General features: G+C 37.8%; 1 protein-coding gene across 1 annotated transcript; it reads left to right on the plus strand.

Moving 5' to 3' along the window:
• The first annotated feature begins 621 nt into the window (after positions 1 to 621).
• On the plus strand, positions 622 to 14,288 carry LOC107551993 (probable G-protein coupled receptor 156). Its single transcript, XM_016233802.1, is given in 10 exon segments — positions 622 to 795; positions 5,680 to 5,833; positions 6,352 to 6,479; positions 6,588 to 6,723; positions 8,573 to 8,683; positions 8,778 to 8,903; positions 10,506 to 10,601; positions 10,683 to 10,919; positions 11,425 to 11,586; positions 12,929 to 14,288. Coding segments are annotated over 9 exon segments (2,421 nt in total). The 5' UTR covers positions 622 to 795; positions 5,680 to 5,716; the 3' UTR covers positions 14,237 to 14,288.
• Positions 14,289 to 16,041: the final 1,753 nt, after the last annotated feature.

Consider the following 16,041-nt stretch of genomic DNA (forward strand, 5'->3'; position numbering starts at 1 on the left):
GTAAAAAAGAAACAAGAAGGAAAAAAGTCTGCTTTGTTACCATGCATGCGCTCACTACTGCGTAATGGAGCAGGTGTGATAAGCAGGAGTGTATTTCTTTCCACTGAAGTGTATTATGATATTTTTTGTTTTTATAATTACTCCCATGCAGTACAGAGTCCACCCTATCCCACACGCCGCCCTGTCCCGCGAGACCTCTCAGTTAGATCAACTAGCACACGTTATGAGAAGTCAGACAAACAATGAACTCTGCAGCTGCTATCTTCTTTGAAGCTGGATAAAGTGCACAAGTAGTAGTAGTAGTAGGATAAACGAGTAAGTAGTAATCTCGTTTTCAAACATTAAAATGTATTTGCATTGCACAAAATAGTAACAAAATCAGTGCAATTTTAATGTCAAAAATAGCCTATTTAAAATGTTAACCTGAATTTATTAGAATACACCTATACCAAAGTGAAAGTAATTAGGCACAGGCACAGCCTAGTGTATCCAATTTTTATAGTGCACTTCCAAAATGAGTTTTTCTCTGTCTGTGTCTCCCTCCCTCACTCACAGCCTCCTCCTCTTTGCTCTTTCTGTGTCTGACTCTGTCCGCCGCTCTCACTTTGAGTGTTTCTGGAGTTCATTCACTGTTTGCTGTTCATCATAGATGGAACAGACAATAAAAACTCTAAAACTACAGACTGAGCCTTCGGATCACCCCTGACTACATTTGCCACTGTGATGTCGGGATGGTTGTATCGGATCACTCGAGGATGTCGGGACAGGAGCACCTTTCATTCACACGGATCACAGGTTTGCTCAATCTGTTTTCCTAAGACAATTTCATGTTGCAGATGCTGCACCTAAAATTGACTGGAATTGTTGTTGTTTTTTAAACACGGTTGTAGGCCACATAAACGATGTAGCAATAGTATAGGCCTATTTATATAGAATCATTTTAATTAAATAATAATTATAATTGAAGTGATTATATTGTTACTTAGGCTATTAACATTAGTAGCCTATTTTATTTATTAAGTTATGTAGGCTATTCCTACGTTCCTACACTCTAGGGTTGTTTTGACCCGGCTGTTGGGTTGTTTTGACCCGGCGGTTGGGTTGTTCTGACCCGGCGGTTGGGTTGTTCTGACCCGGCGGTTGGGTTGTTCTGACCCGGCGGTTGGGTTGTTTTGAACCCAACCGCTGGGTCAAAACAACCCAATAGCTGGGTTTGTCCCTTTTTAACCCAGCGCTGGGTTATATTTAACCCAGCATTTTTTAGAGTGTAGTCGCATGCTTAAGAAATACAAAACCAAGAAAGCTAAGTAAATTTAAATTTCCTTATAAAACGAACGCAGTTAATACCATTTTTCCCGATTTGACTTTCATTTCGAGGTTTGTTGTCGTCTTCTCAGTGGGCGTTGAGTCGAGGGGGGTAAACCAATAATAACTGGCATTCTTATACTGCTTGAGCAGCTTAGATTAAATTGCTAAACGGATTAAAAGAGAGTGAGGGGGATTGTTCATATATGATCCTCAAACAACACTAGCTGTGCTTTTGTGCAGTCATCATCAATGTCTCATTCACTTCTCTGAAGTCTGTACTTAATTACAGAGCATGAGACAAAAAAAAGAAGCGTTAAACAGTAGCCTACCCTTACCAAAAAGTAGTATACTTCAAGTTTATTTTAGCAAGTATACTTAAGTAAAGTTCAAGTATATTTTTAAGTATGCTTTATGTAGTAAGTATACAAATATCAGTGTACTAGTAGTATACTTGTAAGTGTACTATTTCAATACTCCTTGGGACTAAATTGGCCCACTTTCTAGTATATAAAAGTATACTTTAAGTATACTTTAAGTATAACAGTAGTAAACTTTGAGTACACAACTAGTTTACATCAAAATGTTTAGCTTGTACTGCAACTATACTAAAAGTGAACTTATAGGTATACTGATAGTTTACTAATTAAATACTTGTAGTAGCATTTTTAGTACACTTTGAAGTATAATCTCAGTAAACTACTAGTTTAGTAGTAAAAAAAATAAATGTGGATTTAATGTGAACGCCAGATTTGATTTGGCTGGTGCATTTTCAGACGGAATTAAAGTGTTATAACGTCCGCTGACTTTATAATGCATAGCCTTTCCAAAGTCATTGACACATAAATTCAAGTTTTAGCTCAGAAGATTTAATTTTAGTAACACTGAAATGCCTGAACTAATGATTTGATGATTCTAATCACCTAAAGACAGTCTAAAGTGTCAAGAAACTGCGTTGTAAAAATGCTTTGACAGACAGCTTGAAAACATGCTTCATATGGTAACATCGAAGTTAAAATATGTATTTAATATGGCTACATCCATTTGAAAACATTAATTACTACAATAACAATCATTTTAAGGGTTACATCAGGTAAAACTGCACAGTTTCAGCTAAGTAAGTCTACGTATGAATGAAATAAAAAAATAAAAAATAAAACACTTGCTGCTGATTGAAATGTTAAATAAAAACGATTTAAATCACTTCAATATAAAAATTAGTTAATGCATTTGTACATCAGATTTCTTAATTTGTGTTGCAGATATCAAGAATCTAGAGATGTTTGTATTAAAGCTCATGCTGATTTTCAACCATGCTTACAAGACAATAAGTGCCAAATCAATTAATCCTGCATAAGACTTATCACAGTTACAGGTCCTTAGTGGCGCTATAAATTAATTAGGATTTTAAGTCTATAAATTATAATTTTGATATGCATGCTAATTTGTGTATTACAGTCCCTGTAGAAGTGTTGTGGAAGTGTGAATGACAGCCTGCTAATAAATTGGCTCCACAGTTTAGGCTGTTCTTCAGTCTCACAGACAGATGTGATAAACTTGGTGTGATATTACATCTATGACAAGACAAGTAGATGGCAAATTAAATTTATGATATGTTGACATCATAGATGGGGGACGTTTATTATGTTTTTCCATATAAATCAGTGCACGCTGCCTCTGTACAGCAGCTAGGTTGAGGCTCAGTCTGTGACTCATCTTGACTCATTAGTTCAATCTGCAAAGTCACAACTAGCATTTGTAAGAATTCTTTCCTCTTGGACTCAAGTCTCAGTCTCACATATCTTCTGAGACTAGCCTAGACCTGCATCACATGATAAATTACACATGTAGTTGCTTGACAGATGCCTCCCTATTAAAATACATAGCTGTAGCAAACTAACGTTACAGTTCTTGTATCTTATTATGTCAAAATGGCATATTGGTGTTGGATATATGCTAGTAGGCATATTATAGGTTTGCATCAGTATATGAAAGACAAGTGAAGAGTGTTGGGCGACTCTTGGATGACTAATTTTTCTCTTTTAAAAGTTCTACTTTGACTTCATACTTCAGCCCCGCTGTGTTACAGCACAGGGCTTGTATCTGTCTGTTTCCTGAGACGTTTGTTTGTTAGTAACCGTGTGTCTGTGAGGCACTTGGAGCTGTGCAACCCCTTGAACAGACAAGTCTCAATCACATATCGCTCCAGACGCTGTCACTCTCTGATAGACTCACAGAGCTCATGTAGTCACATTCACTCTGAAGCTTATCACACTTTCATGTGAGGCTTCCGGTCAGACTTTAAACATACTGACACAAATAAAGTCTCTCAGATTCATAAGTTCTTAGGTTCTGTAAACTGTCACCATTTCTGTATTTTCACCATTTTAAACACCTTTTACCTTCACTAGTTCATTTTAACAGGTCCTTTTGTGTGACAAATGAAGCTTTCACATTTGAATTACACATATTCAATATATACTGTATGATTCAAAGTTTGGGGTCAGAAAGATTTTGTAAATGTTTTGAAAGAAGTCTCTTATGCTTACTAAGGCTGCATGTTTCTGACTAAAAATACAGTAAAACTGTAATATTGTGTAAAATTCTTACAATGTAAAAGAACAGTTTTCTATTTTAATTTTAAAATGCAATTTATTCCTGTGATGCATTGCTGAATTTTCAGCATTATTACTCCAGTCTTCAGTGTCCCATGATCCTTCAGTAATCATTCTGTGATGATCGACACACCCACATTTAAAACATTTCAAAAGCAGGCTTTAAAAATATCACCATAAATACAATAACATGTGAGCACAGCATTGAAAATCAGCTGCATAATACAGGCTATACTGCTCATGTTTACATGCGCCAAACAGACTGGCACATGGGACACGTTGCTGTAGACATTCAAACACATCAGACTATGTGAAGATCACAGCACAGGTAATGCGGTTTGCCCTTTCAGGCTCATACATGCGGTTATTTTGCTGATGTGACGCACAGCACTGCATTGTGAGTGCTAATCTGTGCATCCATGTGGGATTTAGTGTCTTGCTTGCAGCTCTTTAAACTTTGTGTTGTGGAGGCAAGCCTGAGCTTTTCCCTCCTTTTTTCATTATGGACTGAGGATCAACATGATTACAGTTTTTAAACATCAGAGGTATAATTATGTAATGAAGAGGAGAATGAGCTTGTACTTTTTATGTTCTAATGTTAACCGTCACGCAGGAGGGACGTCTGACGCTGATCTCTTATGTTCTGTTTGAGTCTGAGAAAAGGCCATTTGATATGTCAAAAATGTGCTCAGAACCGAATCTTGGCAAAATTTCTACTTTAATAACATGCTTTAAATGTCCTCTTTGAAAAAATGTTATGCAGCTTCTTTTTGGGAACTCAGAGATGCCTGGTATTAAAATATGATTAAACATAAGAAATCTCAACAACGTTTTCTCATTTGTGTACACATTGTGGGGTTTACAAACAGTTTTTTTTTCTAGATTTGTCCCAAACTTTGGAAGGACTGACCAAATATCCGTCAAATCTATATACTACATGTATATATTTTGTGTTTCAGCAAAGTGTAAAAGTTTCAATATGTCTGTCAAATGAACTTTTTATTTGGTTGTAGAACAAATCCAAAAAATCTGAAGGTGAACTGAAGAATTACTGTGATTATTATCATTACTATTTACACATAAATCAACTGGCTCTCTGGAATTCCAGTTCAGTCCAATTCAGTCATATTATTATATGAGGGTTGTATCTGAACTGTGCCTTACATCACTCTAACAAATAGGAAAAATTAGTAACAGTCATAAATTACCACAGATCATTTCATATTTTTACAGTCTTATAAAGACAGATTGCCAAAACAGGCTAAACTGAGAGTAACTCTATTTTATTCTGACTATATTACAGACTGAAGACACTATGAATAACAGCGCCATCGTGTGTTCAGTCTTCTACAGTGATCGTAGAATATTTTGAATGCATAGTATATTATAAATACATTTTCTTAAAAAGTATTTTAAAATATATTGTGGTATGTTTTTATAACATATTTAAAAACAGCGATTTGAACAGCGAAAAATGACACGAATTCTAAAAAAAAATTATAATAATTTTTGCACAGTGAGCATAAAATGGCACATTTGACCAATCAGAATCAAGTATTCCACATCACTGTGTAACCAACCATTGTGTTTGATACTTATGACTAGACAACATTGAGCGTTTTAATGTATTTTTCAAATATAAATGCATCTTGACTTTTTTCCTGTATTTTTGTAGTGAGAAAATATTAAATGCCACTGCTATTTATGGACAAGATCAGTGACTTGTTCGTTGAACCGTTGTCTGTTTTCTGTCCTGTAGGATGTGTGTATGAGTTGAGATAGAGCTCAAGCCAGTGATGGAGGCAGGACTGAACTGCAGCTCTCACTGTGAGTCTGGCGTCTGCTTCATCTACCCCGGAGTGAACATCCAGCAGGGCTGGGACGTCCTACAGAGACTGTGTGCGCTCGCAGTGGTACATTCACACACTCACCCCCATCCACCACCGTACACGCTCAGAGACAGTCACAATTACATTCACAAACAGTTCAAACAAGTTTGAGCGAGGCCACTAAAACGCTTCTATTTTGTATTTTTCTTATTTTGTTCTTTTGAACTTTTGATTTAACAAAGAATCTAGAGAAAATGTATCACCATTTCCACAAAAATATTAAGCAGCACAACTGTTTTTAACATAATAATAATAATAAATGTTTCTTGAGCAGCAAATCTGCATTCTGAAGGATCATGTGACACCGAAGACTGGAGTAATGATGCTGAAAATTCAGCTTTGATCACAGAAATAAATTACATTTTAAATATATATTTACATAGTGTTTTTAAATTGTAATAATATTTGACAATATTACTGTCATTACTGTATTTTTGATCAAATAAATGCAGCCTTGGTGAGCATAAGAAACTTGATAGAACATAAAAAAAACATGCAGTAGTGTATACATTCATTAAATTGGGCTGTTTGTCTGTGTCTAGAGGGGTGTGGATGCACAGAGTCGATCGCTGTCTCCTGCTCTTCGTGCTGTAGTCTGGACGCTGCTCTCTTGTGGGATTCTGCTGGCGCTCTTCTTCCTCATTTTCACTCTGCGCTTCAAAAACAACAGGTACAGGATCTCTGGATCTCAAACATGATTTTATTGCTTTACAGGTGGTCTTATTGTCTAATGACTATGGCTGCCAACATGAATTTTGATTATGTACCTCTGACACAGGATAGTGAAGATGTCCAGTCCCAATCTGAATGTGTTGACTCTGTGTGGCAGTGTACTCACATACAGCAGCGGCTTCTTATTCGCCGTGGAGGAGAGAGCACCGCTGTCAGGAACAGGATCAAGAGCTGTCTTGCAGGTACACACACACACAGTTATTTAGGTAGTCTGATAGAGTTGATGTTCAAAAACTAAGACCCTCTTCTCTATGTACCTGCCTATATGTAAGCATAACTAAAGCAGTCCTATAAATCACACAGCTGGCTTATTACTCTGAATTGCTAAATGGCTATTTACATTTTACAACACCATAAACCTCCTTTACTTTCCAAACATGTTTAGCAGAATTTTTGCTTACTTTAAGCTGTAAGGCTTCTCAAACCATGCATCTGTGATTGATTACATACCTGTTGTTTATGCTAGAAATGTCTCTGGATTTAGTTATTTTAATGTTGTGTATGTCTGCATGTGAGTGTGTTGCTGTTTAATATGGATTAGCAGTGGTTTAAAAAAAAGGGTAAAAAAAGCTCTTTTGTAATTTGTTGTATTTTTCCCTTTACAAAATGAAAAGTTGCATATACTGTATATATAATAGACACACACACACACACACATATATATATATATATATATATATGTGTGTGTGTGTGTGTGTGTGTATATATATATATATATATATATACATATATACAATATATATATATGTGTGTGTGCGTGTGTGTGAACTTTTTATTCATCAAAGAATCCTTAAAAAAAATGTATCTCAGTTTCTGCAAAGAATATTAGGCAGCATGAATGTTTTCAAATCCGATAATAATAATAAATGTTTCTTAAGCAGCAAATCAGCATATTAGCATGATTTCTGAAGGATCATGTGACACTGAAGACTGGAGTAATGATGCTGAAAATTCAGCTTTGATCACAGAAATAAATTACATTTTAAATATATATTTACATAGTGTTTTTAAATTGTAATAATATTTGACAATATTACTGTCATTACTGTATTTTTGATCAAATGAATGCAGCCTTGGTGAGCATAAGAAACTTGATAGAACATAAAAAAAACATGCAGTAGTGTATACATTCATTAAATTGGGCTGTTTGTCTGTGTCTAGAGGGGTGTGGATGCACAGAGTCGATCGCTGTCTCCTGCTCTTCGTGCTGTAGTCTGGACGCTGCTCTCTTGTGGGTGTGTGTATATATATATATATATATATATACAGTATATATATATATATGTGTGTGTGCGTGTGTGTGAACTTTTTATTCATCAAAGAATCCTTAAAAAAAATGTATCTCAGTTTCTGCAAAGAATATTAGGCAGCATGAATGTTTTCAAATCCGATAATAATAATAAATGTTTCTTAAGCAGCAAATCAGCATATTAGCATGATTTCTGAAGGATCATGTGACACTGAAGACTGGAGTAATGATGCTGAAAATTCAGCTTTGCATCATAGGAATAAATTACATTTTACAATATATTCAAATAGAAAACAGTTATTTTAAATTGTAATAATATTTTACAATATTATTGTATTATTTAGAATGGTAGTGTATTTTGTAATTTCCTTATTTTTCCCATTACAAAAAAGAAATTGGCATTAATCAGGAAATTATACAGCCATATTATAACTATATAAATTCATACAAATGCTTTTGCTACAAATCTACACACACCATTATTGTCTTGATGACAGAGCATCAGAATTTTCAACAGCAGTGTAGAATACATGAGAGATGAACAAATGTTTGAGTTCCCAAGGCATTAAAATGGATTTGCAAAATCAAGATAATTTTCAGTGACAGCTGAAACTCTTCCTGTAGGTCATCCTTATTGTTGAGCCCTTTTTTGTCTTCATTGTGGATTTAAACAGGTTCCAGGTTCAGTTGAACAAACAGTGTCATGATTTGTATAGTTAAAGGCTGTTCTCGTGTTAAATAGTGTGAATAATTTTTCTGTACCATCTCAATTTTCATCACAGGCGCGGATGTGGACACTGTGTATCGGCAGCTCTCTGGTGTTTGGCCCCATTCTTGGGAAAACATGGCGGCTTTACAGAGTGTTCACTCAGCGTGTGCCCGACAAGAGAGTGGTGAGCTGTAATATATGTTTGTGCATGAACAGGCTATGAATCGTTGCTTGATATCACTGGCTTCACCATAGTACTTTGTTCACTTGTGTTTCAGATCATTAGAGACATCCAGCTGATGGGTTTGGTTGCTCTGCTGGTCCTAGTGGATGTTGTTGTTCTAGCAGCATGGGGTCTGACGGATCCGATCAAGTGCTCTCGCTCTATAAGTGCTATGGTGAAGGTACATCCACTTTCTATAGAATTTTCACATATATCTGTCATCCTCAAAAATGGACAAAATAATTCACCACTATAGAAGTAGTCCATTGTGTGCTGAAGCCTTCTCTATCACTATGTGATTGTTCTGTGTGAGGAAAAGAGCCTAATTTAACTCAGAATCTATTTGCATTCTTAAAGGGGTCATATGATGCGATTTCAATTTTTCCTTTCTCTTTGGAGTGTTACAAGCTCTTGGTGCATAAAGAAGATCTGTAAAGTTGCAAAGACTAAAGTCTCAAATCCAAAGAGATATTCTTTATAAAAGTGAGGAGTCAGCCACACCTACCTAAAACGGCTCGTTCTAACATACCCCCACGTCTACCCTCACTATGTGGGAAGATTTGCATAACGCCGCCCAAATGTTCATGCAAAGAAAGAAGGCGTAACTTTTAGTCTTGCTGTAGTATTGTTGACGCTGCAGCCATGTCGTGAAGACGCTGTGTGCTTCGTTGTGAAAGCGAAACTACTTTGTTTGGTCTTCCGAAAGAGGACGATGTCCGCTTCGTCATGCCTGAAGCTGATCTGTGCTGGTCGCTGAGCGAATACATCAACTTTCACCGTGGACGAAGCAGAATCCAGCCGTCACATGTGGTTGCCGCTCATTCGTCGGATCTCGACCCTGCCACCTCAGCTCACTCTATCCCGGCCTCAGGCTTCCCCTCACGCTAGGCCGCTGTGTTTTTCGTTGTGAAAGCGAAACTACTTTGTTTGGTCTTCCAAAAGAGGACACGACTACAAATCAGTGGTATTTACAACACTGTTCCAGAACAGTTTAACCCAAATATCCAGATGTGTGCAGCACATTTTATGGAGGACTGTTTACTGATCCTGGGAGAGTAACGTTAGACTAAAATGCCAGCAGTTCTGACTCACGTAAGTACGTTTTCATTTAAAGGATTTGCCACTGATGATTCAAACGCGAGTTATGGGCAGTAGAGTAGCACTTGTTGTTTGTCATTTCTTTGATCACATATGCAGACAGAGTTTTACGTTTACGCAGTGCGATGCAATGCAACGCAACGCATAAAAAGACAGTATAACTCATTATAATCAGTATGTCCCCGCTGGATGCAACAAATGTCTCGTTTGTAATGGGTTTTAATATTTATGTCTCGTAGCTCCGGCCGGGACACGGCATCACAGTATGGTAAGGGGCATAACATTTCCGTCTCACGCTTGAGGTATTTGGCCAATCACAACGCATTAGATAGCTGGCCAATCAGAGCACACCTCGCTTTTTCAGACCAATGAGCTTTGTAAAAATCGATGCGTTTCAAAAAGGCGGGGCATAGAGGAGAAACAATAATGTACAGTATGTGGAAAATAATGTTTTTTTACTTTAAACCGCATAAACACATTTCATTACACCAAATACACAAAATAATGTTCTTTTTAGCAGCATCATATGACCCCTTTAAAGCAGGGAAGTCATACTTCATTTTTGAAGCTTCACAGCCATTATTTCAATATAGAAGGATATAAAGAGCCATTAAAAGGATGACCGATGCAAGCTTAAATCATTTATGGCATGTAAAGTATTTTGTGTTGTTTCTTTTTTTGTCAGGTTGTAGAAAGGGACGCGTCCTACTCTCTGTCCCAGTTGGACTCCTGTTCTTCTCTCTACTCTGACCTGTGGGTAATCCTGCTCTCTGTGCTTAAGGTAAAATTCAGCTTGGCCTTCATAGGAATGAATTACATTACAGATTATATGCTAACACAGACTCTCTTTGCTCTTTTGCAGGGCAGTCTCCTCCTGTACGGCACGTATCTTGCCGGCCTGACAAGCAATGTGAGCTTACCTCCAGTAAACCAGTCTATGACCATCATAGGTGCTGTCTGCCTGGTCACCATGTCGAGCGCTGTGGCCGTACCTGTCTCTCTTTACCTGTACGCCTGGCCCAATGTGGTCTACAGTGTAGTGTCTGGAGCCATCTTCATCTGCACAATGGCCATTAACTGTCTACTGTTTGTCCCTCAAGTACGTCCCAGTAAATCCACTGCCAATGTCTTGTGATTTGCAATCAAACTCTGAGTCAGTCTTTGTTTCTGGAGTTTCTAACTTAATCAAGAGGCTTATGTTGAGGCACAACCAATCGATAAATCTACCGCAGGAGAGGCAGATCCAGGTGATGAGTCAGCATCAAACATCAAATGTGTTTACACAATGTGTGCTGCACATTTGGAGAGGACACTGCTAATGTTGGCTCTTTATGACTGTGTGGATTTTGGGTAATATTACAGCAGTTCATTGTGGATCGATCAGAACCAAAGAGCTTGTGTGTGGTTAAGATAAAAAGGCTGGCAAAAAGGGGAAACATATGCTCAATGAGACATGATAATGCCCCCCCCCCCCAAAAAAAATTTTTTTTGCACAATAATTAAATCATTCAGTAACTGAATACTCAATAGAAACACTTGATAATGTATATAATTTAATACTCTTGCTGTACCTACATCTTCATCATTATTATTCTTCCCTCTAGCTGACCCAGTGGAGACAGTTTGAAGAGGAGACAAACTCTCACCCCAGTCAAATGGCCAAATACTTCAGTAGTCCCAGCAAGACCACACACTCCATGTACAGTGAGGATGAGATCTATTATCTACTTGGAGAAAATGACTCCATGAAAAGACTCATCAATGAGGTAACAATAATTATTACGTCTTCATTATTCAAAGCAAAGCTTTTCAATTCACTTTTGTTCCTTTTAGCATTTATAGCCTACACACCTCAAAACCTAGAGGGACATTGTGCTATCCTAAAGCCCAAAGTAAACTTTGCTTATCCACATCCTCTGTGCCTTCTCAGATGTACGTGTGATGTTATTTTCGCCTTTTAAAGGATTAGTTCACTTCCGGAATAAAAATGTCCTGATAATTTACTCACCCCCATGTCAGGGGCTTATTTAGCGAAACGATCGTTCACTTTCTAAAAAAAAAAAAGAATAATAAAAATGATATACTTTTTAACCACAAATGCTCATATTGCACTAGCTCTAGCGCGTCCGCGATTTCACGCATTACGTAGTCGAGCATTTGTGGTTAAAAAGTATATAATTAAAAAAAAATTTATTAGAAAGTGAACGATCGTTTCGCTAAATAAGCCCCTTATTCCTCGGCTGGGATTGTGTAGAGCCCTTTGAAGCTGCATTGAAACTGCAATTTTGACCTTCAACCTGTTGGCTCCCATTGAAGTCCACTATATGGAGAAAACTCCTGGAAGGTTTTCCTCAAAAACCTTAATTTCTTTTCTACTGAAGGAAGAAAGACATGAACATCTTGGATGACATGGGGGTGAGAAATTTTTATTCTGGAAGTAAACTAATCCTTTAAGCCTTATGTATTTTGAATACATAATATTGTGTGTATTAATATGCTACAGAATTGCTAGATGGTTACTTTGGTGTTCCTTGTTGGTTGCTAAGGTGTGGGTAGAGAGATAGACAGACAAACAGCCAGATAGATAGATAGATAGATACAATTTCAAAGGAAGTCTATGGGATTTTAGTTAATTGGTTGCTGCAAAACCATCAGTCAATTAGACACAGGCATACAGCACATGGAGTCAGACTTAGAAGAGGCTGAAGGACTGTGATTGTGGTGGATGTAGCTTAAAAGCTATAGGAGGACTTGCATTTAGCGATTTAGGTCTTGGTTTAAAGGATTTTTTCAAGCAAACACAAAGTTCATTTGATTACACTGCTCTGAGTAAAGCGATGGAACTAGTTTTGTCCACACTGCGATTACTGGTTTGTGTGAGCGAGTGATGATGAATTCCAGCGTTGGGTGTGGACAGCAGTATGTTTTGCGTCACTACCCCACAAGTGAGGCTGGATCCTTTGTTTTACATTTCCTCAAGGCACCGCTTTGTGATCTCACATCCTGTAAAATTGGCACCTAAACCATACACTTACTTAGTCGTTTTAGATAATGATTAGGGCGATGCGGTTTTAAACCATTTTTCCCATGTGTCCTCCATATTTGCAGAAGAATGCCGTTATTGATAGCCTACAGGAACAAGTGAACAATGCCAAGGACAAGCTGCTCAAACTGATGACTGCTAGCCACCCCTTGGATGAAGGAGAAATGGACTCCTCCAACACGAACCTCAACTCCACCTCCACCCAAACCACAGTGGTATCTCCTGATTCTCCAATGCTCCAATGCTAATCAGAAGTTGCTCCCACCAGAGTTCTCTCTCCACCTCCCTATGTACCTCCTCCACCACTTCACACTCACACACTCACACAGCAAACATCCCCTGAAGGTCCAGTAGCTACAGAATTTCCTCTGTCTTCACCATCACACCTGAGGTATCCATCTCCTCAAGATAACTCTTCCAATGAGGTCTCTCAGGTTGTGAGTCTGAATGAAAGCACAGAAGATGCCGTTCCAACCATGAACAATCTCAGAAACTCAGGTCTTGGAAAAGAGATTTCGGAGAAGCCACTAGATGTGCCTTCGGATCGAACCAATTTAGCCCAGGGTTCCTCTCCACTAGGTCCCGCTCTATGTAGTTCTCCTCAGGTAGAGTCTCCAGTGCCATTGGCCTCTGTTGAGCTTCCCGCCATGTCACCAACAGGACGACTGGGTTTTGTAACCAATGAGCAGCTGGTGGAGATCTTGCAGGACCTGAGCGTGGATGCCGTAAGCAGCTCTGTCAAATCACCCGACCGGGCGCGAAGCCTGTCCCTCAATCCGGATGAACTGAACACGGCTCTTTCTCCTCGATCTCCTCTACAGTTCTTCTTCCCCACCATCTCACCCTATCTCATGCGTAAACGCAGACCTCCTTTTTACTCCTCAAGAGTTGGACCTCCCCCTTACTATTTTCCAGGCTCGGTTCCTCCAGGGCGCAGGAGGGCATCAGCACTAATAGACCATGAAAAGTTGAGGGACGATGGCTCTCAAAGACCTGACTTGTGGCATGAGGGAAGGAGGAGGAGAAAGGATGAAAAGGCACAGGCACGACGTGGCTTGGGACAGGAGAGTTGGGAATGTTCTTCTCACAAATGCTCCATAACGCCTTTCACGGGACAGGTATCTCAGCCTGCCTCTGCTGGACTGATAGAGGGGGTTAAACACTCAGAGGAGCTATATGACTACTCAGACTCAGACTCCAGCAGCTCAGAGGACTATTACTACCATCGGCCCTACTGCGGGGCCTGTCATCACCCCTACGACTCCACAGACAGCCTCACCTCAGGGATCTCTGACAGCGAGGATGAGGACTTCTACCACTCAGCACATCCTGTTGTGAACTTTAAAGTGGACGTTAAACCAACCTTTGTCTGAACAGACTGCACATCCACAAGTTGTATTTGATATGATGCTCTATTTGTTTTGTTTGGACCTGATTAAATTAATCAGATATATCTGTAAGTTTTTTTTTTTAAAGAAGTGTCTTATGCTCAGCAGGGCTGCATTCATTTGAAAAATATTTTACAACTTATTTATCAGAAATAAGACTGGAGTAATGGCTTCTGATAATTCAGCTTTGTCAACACAAGAATAAATTACATTTTAAAATATATTAAAATAGAAAACAGTTATTTAAAAAAAAAAAACATTAATAAAAAAATTTTACTATTCCAAACTTTTGACCCGTATTGTACATTAAAAATGCACTTAAATACACCTCTTCTATGTAAAACTTACGTTTAATAAAATTTAATTCGATATTTTTGGTGGTGTCTAAAGTAAAAAATATCTAATAGTATAATAAAGGTCTCATTAATGGCTAAATTCCTTTAGAAGAATTTAAATTGTACAATTTTGTATTAGTACTTAATTAAATCATAAAAATAGGAAAGGATATGACAGAGACAACTCTGTCAAGGTCAGTATTTATTATTATTTTTATTACTTTTTTAGTTTTTAGATGTCAAATTGAATCTGGAATAATATGTGTATTTTTTCTTTTTTTTTATTGAAAAATATGTTTGAAAATTGTGGAGATGTATACACAACACATTCTGTTTACTTGATGATCACAACAATTTTTAGAGATTTTTAGTCATAAAATGTATATCATGTAAAGGAAAAACCTAAATTGAATATAATGTACTAGGTCATTAAAAAGTAGTTTGGTGGTCTTGCTTACCTCTTCTCTGATTAACATAACTAATGAAAATGAGCCATTTGAGTGAGTGGAGAGGGAAATTGAGCCAATACCAAGACCAACTAGGGCTGTAAAAAAAAAATTTTTGAATTTAAAATATTTGTTGAATTTAAAATAAAAATCCACATTCGAATTCAAAAACGTTGCATTTGAATTTTAGGTGTGCATTAAGGAGGCAGCCTTATCAGTGGCGCACGAGATGCGATGACGATGTAAGTGTCCTTGCATTATAATGTTTTTGTTAGCCTATCCAGTTGAAGCCACTAGATGCGGCGCTGCTGCGTTGTTCATTAAAAATACTGCAGAAAAAGATATCAATGCGGAGAAGATCTTGTTTACATCAAAACACCAAGCCATTCACACAGAACACATATTTCACGCATTTTCTAGAGGGACATCTATCACCGTTGCACTCACGTCTCGCACAAAGGAGCCACATGTTTAGAAAGCCATGTAAAATTAATGCAAGTTTAACTTTGAAAAAAAAACATATCTCCAGACTTTATGGTGTTTTTTTTCCCCCATCCCACTGCAACTCGTGTTTTTAAATGAAAAATGTACTCTGTGTGATTGGCTTTCCGCCCTTTGTATTAAACTATGCATACAAACATGATGTTGTTTTGTTTATAGTTGTTTAAGCAACTTAATTAATTATAATTGGTTTATAAACAATATTTTAAACATTATGCACTTTTTTCACAGACACCAGAGTTCTCTCTCCACCTCCCTATGTACCTCCTCCACCACTTCACACTCACACTACCTCACAGCAAACATCCCCTGAAGGTCCAGTAGCTACAGAATTTCCTCTGTCTTCACCATCACACCTGAGGTATCCATCTCCTCAAGATAACTCTTCCAATGAGGTCTCTCAGGTTGTGAGTCTGAATGAAAGCACAGAAGATGCCGTTCCAACCATGAACAATCTCAGAAACTCAGGTCTTGGAAAAGAGATTTCGGAGAAGCCACTAGATGTGCC

The sequence above is a fragment of the Sinocyclocheilus grahami genome, unplaced genomic scaffold (assembly GCF_001515645.1).
Source record: "Sinocyclocheilus grahami isolate Dianchi unplaced genomic scaffold, SAMN03320097.WGS_v1.1 scaffold439.1, whole genome shotgun sequence".
Taxonomy (NCBI): Eukaryota; Metazoa; Chordata; class Actinopteri; order Cypriniformes; family Cyprinidae; genus Sinocyclocheilus; species Sinocyclocheilus grahami.